The sequence below is a fragment of the Tasmannia lanceolata genome, unplaced genomic scaffold (genome assembly GCF_043159265.1).
Source record: "Tasmannia lanceolata isolate RefF3 unplaced genomic scaffold, GAP_Taslan_0.1 ptg000004l, whole genome shotgun sequence".
Classification (NCBI taxonomy): Eukaryota; Viridiplantae; Streptophyta; class Magnoliopsida; order Canellales; family Winteraceae; genus Tasmannia; species Tasmannia lanceolata.
In genome coordinates this window covers 6,517,382-6,529,425 of record NW_027518681.1, presented here as the reverse complement: position 1 = coordinate 6,529,425, position 12,044 = coordinate 6,517,382, and the positions used below count along the sequence as shown (strand labels likewise).

Genomic DNA, 12,044 nt, shown 5'->3' with positions numbered 1-12,044 from the left:
AAAACCTCCCTAGTTAGTTGTCAAAATCTTTTACAACATTACTACAAAGCTATCAACAATATATTAAACAATGTTTGCTAAAGTGAGGATCATTACCAAAATAAGGGAGAAATAGAACAAGCACATCGATTGAGAACACAAGAAATTTATGTGGCTTGTCACACTTTGTGACTACGTACGTTTCACAATAGAAGCTGATTACAAATCTTCCACTCTGCACATATTAGAAAATTATATTTATAGTCTGCAAATAAGACCTTATATATCTCAACCCTAAGCTCAAAACAAGTTTTACCCAACAAATACAAAAATTATGCAATTTTCATATTACAAATTTGCTTAAAACATAGAGAAATCACTCGCTTACCTCAACTCTCTCTCTCTCTCTCTCTCTCTCTCTCTCTCTCTCTCCCTCTCTCGGCAATTTCGCACTGTACCTCACTTTTTGGAGACAACAAACACTTCCTAGCAATTTTGTCTTATTCATTTAATTCATCTAAGGTGGCTGTTCTCTAGTGAAAAAGTGAACCGTGAAATGGCTTTATGCGAAATTGCCTAGCAAGGCCCTATATCCAGTCGGGGCTCTAATAATTAATAGGAAAAATTATTAAAAAAACACAAAGTTTTGTCTAAATTGTGAATAAAGGGTAGTGATTTGAAATTTATAAAAAAGGTGATGTCAAGTGAGAGAAGAAGGCTTTAGGACAAATAGACCCCTCCTACCTCTTTTTTCTCTCCACCTTTTTGCACTTATCCATATGCACTTATTACCTTCTCACCTACCACCTTCTTCTTCCTCAAGACTTTTCTAACGTGGAAAACTCCATGGAAGGGTTCTGAAGGTTGCCATTTAAAACAGGGTTTGGTAATCATGAGGGTTTATTCATGATAAACTTATCGAATGAGTGTTACAAAATGCAAAGAAAATGAATTTTGAGCTTAAAACTGAATTTTATTGTTTTCCCAATTTTCAAGATAAATCCATTTTCATTGCATTTTTTTATTCTAAAACATCAAAATCAAGCTTCAATTTATGGTTGCCTGCATGACACTAAGATCACAATGTATATCCCTATTATCCTTCGAATTTTTACTCAATTTGAAAATAAAAATCTTTGGAATTATCCCTATTCTACTGGTTTCCATCGGAAGTCCGAACAAAACTTCGGACTTCCGAATGGAAGCCAGTATACATAACCAAAATATTGGTTCCATTCGGAAGTCCGAAGGTTTGTTCAGACTTTCGAGTCGGACTTCCGACGGAAGACAGTCAAACTTTGTAGTTCGGTAATTGTCATATGTTAGTGCATCCTTTTAGTATTTTTTTCGTAATTTTAATACTTTGCTTCCATTTTTTCGTAATTTTTCATTTAGAACTTAGCACTTCAGCCACAAATCCGTAATGATTACTGGTTTTTGCAAGTAATGATTACCATTTTTTGCAATTATGCTTTTGCTAGCCACCTTTGCACCCATATTACTTCTGCCAATCTTTGCATCAAAGAATGGGCCACAGCCGAGAAGTTGCCTCGGCAAAGGTGGCTAGTAAATTCCCATACAAAAAAAGGGAAATGTTATCCACACTACTGTATTTTGATGAGGGCACTCCTCATTTAATTAAAAGTACGGTATGGCCCCCCATAGGATGATCCAAAGCGTCAATTAGATGGGCCACAGCCTAAATTGGTTGCGTCCCAAAAATCATTTCCATAGGTTGATCCTAACCCTCCAATCTATAGAGGGTTAGGACCAACCCTCTAACATTCTAATCAGAGGGTTAGGATAAACCTACAGAAATGCTTTTTGGGGCACAACTTATTTAGGCTGTGGCCCATCTAATGGACGGTTTAGATCATCCTATGGTGCGGGCCATACCGTACTTTTAATAAAGTGAGGAGTGTCCTCATCAAAATACGGTAGTGCGGATAACATCCCAAAAACCTCTTAAAAAATACGGCAAAAATTCGGGTGACACGCGGGTCGACCTGGCCCATACGGGCCCGGCGTGAGAACCACATTTTCTACCCCGGAACCACTAGGGAACTAAATTTTATACCTCGGAACCACTAGGGAACCACATTTTATACCCCGGAACCACTAGGGAACCACATTTTCTACCCCGGAACCACTAGAGAACCACATTTTATACGCCGGAACCACTAGGGAACCATATTTTATACCTCGGAACCACTATGGAACCACATTTTATACCCCAGAACCATTACGGAACCACATTTTATACCCTCGAACCACTACCGAACCACATTTTATGCCTCGAAACCACTAGGGAACCACATTTTCTACGCCGGAACCACTAGGGAAACACATTTTATACCTCGGAACCACTAAGGAACCACATTTTCTACTCCGGAACCACTAGGGAACCACATTTTCTACTCCAGGACTACTAGGGAACCACATTTTCTACCCCGGAACCACTAGGGAATCACATTTTATACCCCGGAACCACTACGGAACCACATTTTATACCTCGGAACCACTACGGAACAACATTCTATACTCTGGAACCACTACGGAACTACATTCTATACCCCGGAACCACTAGGGAACCACATTTTATACCCCGGAACTACTAGGGAACCATATTTTATACCCCGGAACCATTACGGAACCACATTTTATACACCGGAAACACTAGGGAACCACATTTTCTACCCCGGAACCACTACGGAACCACATTTTATACCCCAGAACCACTACAGAACCACATTTTATACCTCGGAACCACTAGGGAACCACATTTTATACCCCAAAACTACTAGAGAACCACATTTTCTACTCCGGAACCACTAGGGAACCACATTTTATACCCCGGAACCACTAGGAAACCACATTTTCTACCCCGGAACCACTAGGGAACCACATTTTATACCCCAGAACTATTAGGGAACCACATTTTCTACCCCGGAACCACTACGGAACCACATTTTATACTACGGAACCAGTAGGAGGGGTATATTTGTCCTAAAAGCCATATTCTCTCACCTGACAACACATTTTTAATAATTTTCAAATCACTACCCTTTATTCACAATTGAGACAAAACTTTGCATTTTTTTAATAATTTTTCCTAATTAATATTATTAGTAATTGTATTTTACATAAGTTATTAGAGAGTATTAGTTACAAGATAGATGTTTGTCCACCCCCGTTATCTGTAGCTACACGAAACTTGAAAAACCCCGTACACCTATCTGTTTGGCATGGAAAAAACATGGCACGCCACAGTCCGTGGCTGTTGCAATCTCTACAACAAATTCCACTGAAGAAACTGAAGAACGTTTCTATGTGCCTACATATAATATGTATTTACACAATATGTACCTTGAATAGCATTATTGTTCACATATATGTACTTTGAACAATCTTTCCTAAGTACGTACTCTCTTATGTCTATATATATATATATATATATATATATATATATATATATATATATATATATATATATATATATATATATATATATTAGGAAAATGATTGTACGCTCGAGTGTACCAAGCTTATGGTACGCTCGAGTGCCCAATCACATGTGGGCCCACTTTGTTAGCATGATCCAAAGCGTTCATTTGAAAGGCCCTTACATAGATGGGGTGTGTACCAAAAATCAGCTCCATAGGATCATCCTAACCCATCCATTTGTGGAGGTCAAAATGGACAGACACTGTGTGTCCACAAATCTGCCCATTTTTGCCCTCCAATTTTGGAGGGGTTAGGATGATTCAATGGAGCTGATTTTTGGTACACACCCTATCTATGATAGGGCCTTGCAAATGAATGCTTTGGATCACCACAAAAAATGTGGGACCCATGTGATTGGGCACTCGAGCGTACCAGCGTACAATCCTTTTCCTCTATATATATCATTGGATTTTTGAATTATGTATTAGAAATAAGAGTATAAATTATTAGCAGTGGAGCAATCTTGGTTCCTGGTCTACCCAAAAAGATATAAGAGATTATAAACTTATGGAGCATTAATTATTAGAGCCCCAACGGTATATAAATTTATAAGTGTGTAGGCAATTTTGCACAAATCCATTTTGCAACTCTTCATTTTCAAGATAGACCGAAAAATTCTTTTGTGAAGTTGCTTAGACACTTGTCTCCTCATCACGGTTGCGGAAAGAGAATGCTAGAGCACTATCTGTTAGAGTATAAAAGATAAATTACGCCTTTCTCCAACAACTTAAGCTATTGGAAAAGTTGGTAAGTTAACATGGTATCAGAGCCAAAGGTCTCAAGTTCAAACATCCCCCGAATAGTAAAAATCCACATGCGATGGTCAGCTAAAAGTGGGCCACACGCACGTAGGAGCTATTGGGGAGAAGTTGGTAAGTTAACACTATCTCTCTCGTATAGACTACTCATAGTAACAAAAATATATATAAATCAAAACTTGGTTTATATTAAAAAGAAGAAAAGATATGAACACAAGAAGCATTAGTCAAATGTGTGACCCCATTGAATGTGCTACTGGAAGCTTGTTGTGTGCTTTCTTTCTCCTCAGCCTCTCGAGGTGGGTGAGACCCACTAGACACTTGTCATGCTCCCAATGGTATAACTGTAGTCACGGCTTTCATCCCGCTTGTGTTTCCATGTGAACGGCATCAGAACTCTAACCGATGAATAGGGCATCGATAAGGGAGGGGTGGAAAGTAGCCTTGTGAGATTGAGAGAATCCGAGAAAATTCTACCCATTTTACTTTTCAAGGGCCTTGTGAGTTGTGACCATTGACAATGTCTATACTTTAGTTAGATATAAACTTTAGTTAGATATAAACTTTAGTTAGATATAAAATAGTGGTAGCTAAGGTTTAGACTTTAGAGACTCCGACTTGGATGAGAATTTATATAAGTTAAAAGGGGTACGTTATTGATTGACACGGTCAATATTTTATTATCTCTAGCGAGTAAAAAGAGTTTTTGATTGACTTAATAGGGCAAAAGTTGGACGTGGCCAACCTACTTGAGATACAGGAGAGAAGGCATTATCTTGGGAAAAAGAGAGGAAACGTGAGTGCTCTTGCATTCGGTTTCTCCATGAGAGAGAGAGAGAGAGAGAGAGAGAGAGAGAGAGTTTCTTTCTGATTTTTCTCTTGGGTTGCACTTGTGTCTGGTCTTGGTTGAGAAAAAAAAGGGAAATAGTTGGTGCTCTTGCCAGATCTATGTAAAATCTCAGTGTACATGTGTTTATTTCTACTACAAACCATCCCATACAAAATTGTTAAAAAGGGAAGTCAAGAAAGTTATGGAATCCATGATTGAGTCAAAAAGGTTCTTAGACAGTGAACTATACATAGAAAGTTGGTATATACAACTGGGAAACGATCCATGAATATGGTGGGTGCAGTAAGCTGGCCTTTCAAGCTATAGAATAAATTCAACTGAAGAGTACAAGTAAGAAGACATCCGGGTATAGAGCTTTATAGCTTGCTAGCTAGCTATCTATAAAGCTAAGCGAGAGAGAGAGAGAGCACAACGCAGAGGAAATTAAACATGTCGTACCCTGAATGATACTTGGGTATATAATCAATGAGAAACTATACAACTACACGGCTGTCAAACCCGCTGTATATAGGCCATACATAAAATACCGCCCTTGATATTTGATCCAACAAAAGATCCTCTTAATAAGTGGTTTAAAAACTGGGCTGCCCCTCTAGTGGCACCATATAAAAACTCATCAAATGGACTTCTTTTGTGTATCCATTATGTACTGGTAACTTTTTAACAACGGCTGAATGATCTTAACCGTTTAATCAAAGGTACCATTACTTGTAACTTTGTACCAACGGTCCAAAACGCCGCTACCGTACAAACAACTACGGTCCTTTCAGCCTTTCAGGTGCTCCTTGGCCCTCGTTGGATAGTTCGGATTGGCCTACATGTATACTGATTGGATGGCTGAGATGATACGCAGAAGATTATTCTTCTTAGGGTCTTTTACTTAATTTACATAGGGGATTAGGTTTGACCACTTGGTGGCCTAATAAAAAGATGACATTTTCTTCAACATAAAATTTTCATTTCTCAGGTTTTTGTGGGATGAGTTATATAAGCATTCTTCATTTCTAGTTTATTTAAGGCTTTTGGAAATGGAATTTGAATGGAGAGGTGGGTCTGGTTGCTGATGGATGCATGAAATCGATACTATTTAAGAAAGACAAGGAGAAAAACCCGTCTCCTGTTCTGGCATTTCCAATTCCTTCCTCTTTTTTATGCAAAGGGACTCAACTTTATGTCACACCCATATTAAATATGTTGAAATTTTGCTTGTTCAAGGGTCCATTCCTCTCATTTTCTACCTGTTAAAAACTCTCTCTCTCTCCCACTCTCTTATATATCTAACAACATTCCCACTTAAGAAAGAGATAGAGAAGTAGATCGAACCACAACACAAGAACAAAGAAACCATGGGAAGAGCTCCATGTTGTGACAAAGCCAATGTTAAGAAAGGCCCATGGTCACCCGAAGAAGATGCCACGCTAAGAGCTTACATCGAGGAACACGGCACCGGAGGGAACTGGATCGCTCTACCGCAGAAGATCGGTATGAACAATAGCCTTCTCACACATCCTTTGTTGTTTCATTATAATAATTGATTGTTTGTATGTCAATTTCACATAAATTGATTTCTTATAATTGGGTCTTTATCAATTAAGGCCTTAAGCGATGCGGGAAGAGCTGCCGCCTCCGATGGTTAAACTATCTTCGCCCAAATATTAGGCATGGAGGATTCTCTGAAGAAGAAGATAACATCATTTGCAGCCTCTATATAAGTATTGGAAGCAGGTAGTATATAGGTTAATTATTTGGAAATAAGATTATTCTAAATTTAATCTAATTTGCAACACTAAGGCCTCTTTGGAAGCTATTAACTTCATCATTTCTAAAACTACTATCGTAACTATTATTTGAAAATGATCATATTTTACTTCATATATAACCATTTTTATGTAAGATCATATGTAAAGAAATGTAGAGATATCCAAAGAGGGCATACATCTCCTTGGGGTTTTTAGTCATGGGAATGTTTTGATCATTTGGGATTTATGGGCTTCTTCTTTTGCTTTGTATGAGCAGGTGGTCTATAATTGCAGCGCAATTACCGGGGCGAACTGATAACGATATAAAGAACTACTGGAACACTAGGTTGAAGAAGCAGCTCTTGGGCAAACAGCGAAAGGAACAACAGGCAAGGAGAGCTTGTGGAATAAAACAAGAGACGAACAAAGGGAATGAAAATTTCATGGTTCCTGGAAATGGGAACCAAAATCCATATTGGCCAGAGCCACCAATTCTCATTTCAGTGCCACACCAAACCGAAGAAACCCGTCTCAACGAACACGCTTCGATTAGGAAATTGCTAATTAAGCTGGGAGGAAGATTCTCCAACAATAATCAGCAACCAATTGATGATGGGCTAAATCCTCAGTTCCCAATTGATATTTCCACCACCCAAAATCTCTATGAAAATTCTACCAATTTAATCTCTACTTCAGCCTTCATCAATTCCTTCACTGAAAATTGTCCATCATTTCTAGACAACCAATATAAGGGTTTTCCTGTTGATGAGGCGGCGGTCTATTGTAACACTCAGAGATTAGAAGGGTTGGATTGTTTCAATGGACTTGGAATGGCTAGTGAAAGCAGTGGAACTAATTCAGCTGAGAGCATGAGTTGGGGTGATATGAGCTCACTAGTTTATCCTCCTTTAGTCACCAACTATGAAGGGTTTCAACAAGGGATGATCCAAGAATGCGTTCTTGCGGAGTCGAGTTACCATGGATTTCAGTAATTGCACTGTACATGGATGGTGTAAATTTGTACCAGTAGGTGCTGATGCTGAGAGAACGATAATAAATGCGGGCAGGAGATTTGTTGGGTTTGTTTTTTAATTCCATCTGACTTGTTTTCTCATATTAATTTGCTTTGTGGAGGGAGTTATTAGCTATTTTGTTGTGTTGGATTGATTTATTTCCCTCAGGTCCTTTTTTCTTCTAGCTTCCTTGCATGTTTTACTAATTCCTATTCTAAATTTATTGTGCTTGATATCATACATTTTGATGGAGATGAGCAAAGGGAGAAGGGAAAAATAATTTTATTTAGAAGTATAAAAATTTGAATCGCCTAAATATTTACTCTGCCATCTCTAGGTCTAATTGGTCAGGATACACATGTTTTTCCTGCATTTAGAGTGAAACACTGTTTTGGGTCCGTTTCTATGTGAGGGATGGGTAGAGATCAGTAATGTTTTGCAGAACTTCTTCTTCATTATTCTCAGTTGCACATGCAAGGTACGTGGTTTTTTAATACATGGGTCATATGCTTATTTTTCGTATAAAGCTCATTGGGAGCCCCACAGGACGGCAGTAAAGTAGAAAAAGGTGCTTTGACGTTTTGGCAACACCTTGCTCGGCTCTAGCAAGTAGGGTATCCAAATGTGGCATCAACCCTTTATTATTATCCTCATGTCTCCTATAAGGCTAAAATCTGTTAAATCACATCTCATTAGTCTCTCTACAATATGAAAGAAGAAAAGGATAGATTTAAACACTTTTCCACCTGGAAAGAAGATTGGCCCCATGATGTTTTCTTTAGAAGATGAAAACAGAAATAACACAAGTCTAGTCATGTTTTATAGTTCATATTTTTTAGAATTATTGATTATCTTTGATATGGGAGTAGGATCAAGGAAGAAGGTTTATCATTGGAGTAGTACATTTTTACACCCCAAATTGATCTTAGAATCTCATTATGATCTACTATAAGTCTAGAACATTGCCTTTGAATTCTCTACAATCATCTCTAGTCATAAATTGATTACTTGAATCATACAATATTCCATTAAATTTAACCATTAGGCACCTATGCATGTAAATATCAGATTTTTTAGTTCTTACATGGGGGATCTTTCTTTGCCGAGGTTTTTCCATTTCATTAGAAAGTACATTTGATAGAAATAGGTAAATTCCCACAAAGACAAAGCACCTTTTCATTTCTGAATAACTGGTTATCAGGTTGCACCATCCCCACCTAAGACTCTAGTGACTATAGCTACATCAACATTGACACTAGATCCACCCATGGTCATCTTATTAACATCCTTTCACTTCACACCTTCAATTTCTTGTTGGAAATCTAAGCTTGACCACTTGAACTTTGCTACTTACTTACTTCTTCTTTAGGAGCTTGCAAGATAGACTTGACCATTGGACTACCAAATGTTTTGAAATTTACTACATACATGAAGCTTTCTTGAACCCATTGGTATTCCTCCATTGAAATCACTCTTTGGGAGTTAATGTTAGATGCTTAGTTTTATGTTTTGGAATTGTGCAAGTCATTACTTTTCATTTGTTAATGTGTTAGTGGTAGCTTAGGGAAGCTAATAGTAATTAAGTCTAGTTAATCTCGGATTTGGAACGTAGGCTATATTTTGGGCCATGTATCTTCTTCATATGTAAGCCATTTTAGTGAAATTTGAGGGGTCTTGAGTAGTAAAACAACTTGGGCTACTTTCTTTGTGTGTTTGGCACCAAGAGAACAATTTCTTGAAACTCATCTTCTCCCTCCAATCTAGTTTGGTTTCATTCCAACATTTCTCTCCCTCACTTTTGCTTTCTACAAAATATTGCTTCTTCAAGCCACACTTCAACCTTCACTAACTCTAATGATAGAATTCAACTTATTTCAAAGCACCTTAGTTTTCCGAATAACTAAACGTCTAAACCAATTGTTACTAGATAATTTCCTCATAAAGTACACTGAGAGATTTTTTACTCTCTCCAAAATAGGATCAAACTCGATATGAATCCAAATAAAAAGTTCTCAAGACTCGATATGAATCCAAATAAAAAATTCTCAAGACTTTCTCATACATTAAATTAAATGGAAAAGTTCTACGAATATTTATCGCTGGTTCATGTGGCCATAGCCCTCGATTGGAGATCCGTGATGGTAACAATCAATATGTCACAATTCCTAGACGCTTGCATTGGGGACAAGAGATGATGAATCTTCGACATCAGTTGATAAATCAGCTTGGTATGGGTGAATCATCAGGTGTTGACAAATATCTGCCTAGTATAAGGGGTAGTTATCTTAGGTAGGTGCTGTGATAGGTGGAGACAAGGAGCCTTGATCATGGAACTTAATCTGTGAATAAAAAGACCTAAAAGATAGGTCATACTGGAGATGATAAATAGCCCTCCAGGGTGTTGCTACCGAAAGTGAGAAGTTTACCTCGAGTCGTGCAGATCGTGGATTTGGAGCATTCTTGAATCGTTGACCAAATCGATCCACTCCCTATTCATCTTCGAGTCCGATGGTGCTCTCTTCCGACTCCAAATTCCAGAATCATGCCATTGTAAAAATGCGCCAGGGAGAGGGATCTTTCTAGCTTTTATAGACATTCCCTAAAACCCTTGGTCTAGGGTTAATTAGGTCTGACATTTTCAAATTTGTGAGGGGCAAATTGGTCTTCCCATTAAACAAGTACCACAATTACCGGTTTAACCATCATCAACCGATAATTTCTACAAATCCAAGTGTGCACAACCCTCAGACAGTTTCCCAATCGATTATATTTATTAATCCCCCGCCCGCCCGCCCACTTTGAATCGAGTTTAATCAAAGGATTTTTCTGTTCTTCCTATCATCAGTATATTTCCGAATTTCGTCAATTCAAAGTGTTCCTCGACTTGATCAGCCAAATTGTAAATCTTTTTTTTATTCAAATTCCAGTGACATAATTATTTGAGAAAATAAATATTAAATAATATACTAATTTTATAACAATTACATTGCTAATTTTCTTCGAAAATGATCAAATAAAATTCAAATTTGGCTTGTCCGATCGTCAAGTATACTTAGGGTAATTATATTAAACTTCGTGTATCTGTTGAGGCCTCTAAACACACTCAAATTAAATTTAATCAAATAAATTTAATCAAGAATTCTACGGTAATTCCTCAACTTCGATCGGCATATTGGAATAAGTGTCACTCTGTCCCGTGCAGTGCCCTATGTCCCATACCAAAGATTTTACCACAACGGCTCCTCTAGTTAAGTGTGTTGCGTATGCACTATCGTAATGCAATGCATGTAATTCAACGTATTCCAGAAAAATGTGCATTGGCCCAATTTGGTCGAATTACTTTCCGATCCCTCGCACATGTATATATTTCCACATGTTGTGAATGAGTAACTTCCAGTGTGAGAAACACAAACACACGATCCACGTGTTTCCTCAAATACATAGGGTCACTACTAGTCTTCGGGAGCTGATCCCTTCAGACGGAACCTAGTGGAACATTCCAAGTGCCACATTCAGAGCTTAATTCCATTGGCAGGTCCCATGGTCCTATCACCACTGCCCAATGTATTGTGTGATCTTGTCCCGGCACCAATTAGGTCTATACACATTCCTGACACCCCACTCACCATGGAAATATAGGTCCAAACCGGCTAAGAGGATTTTTCGAGATTCCAACAATCACATGATGTGCATTGAGTACATCAGGAGGAAATTAGATTAGTGACAATGAAATGGTCTTGCAAGGCCACACAAAATATGATAAATCCTAACAAAAGACAAAAAAAAATCGTGCTGAAAACTTAAAATCTGCACCCCCAGAGAAAAGATTGAGCTTCATTTGGAGGACATGTACTCTAAGTCTCTAATTATCTCCCGATTTCCCTTCTTCGCATTCGGTTGTTCGACACCAAAGATCTTCATTCATACAATTGAAGAATCAAACCAAAGGCTTGCTTTTGTTTTGTGTTACTCTTGGGATATTCTTTAGATATCTTAAGATCTACCCAAGACAAATACCAGTGTTTAAAAACTCACTGACACGACAAGGAACTCCCCCAAGTCGACAAGGATTTTTCTTGGCCGTATTCCGCGTTGCACCACATCCGCACTCCACGTTTTGCCCTACGGAGTTAATAAAAAATCCTTTGACTCTCCCAAGTTATGACCACGTTAACCGCATTCTTGGCCACATCTGTGCCGA

The 12,044-nt window shown here is 38.2% G+C and overlaps 1 protein-coding gene across 1 annotated transcript; it reads left to right on the top strand.

The window, feature by feature from the left end:
• Positions 1-6,077: 6,077 nt before the first annotated feature.
• On the top strand, positions 6,078-8,027 carry LOC143875768 (uncharacterized). The gene is made up of 3 exons (XM_077377375.1): positions 6,078-6,573; positions 6,687-6,816; positions 7,108-8,027. The coding sequence occupies exons 1-3, from the start codon at positions 6,438-6,440 to the stop codon at positions 7,820-7,822; spliced, it is 981 nt and encodes a 326-aa protein (XP_077233490.1). The 5' UTR covers positions 6,078-6,437; the 3' UTR covers positions 7,823-8,027.
• Positions 8,028-12,044: the final 4,017 nt, after the last annotated feature.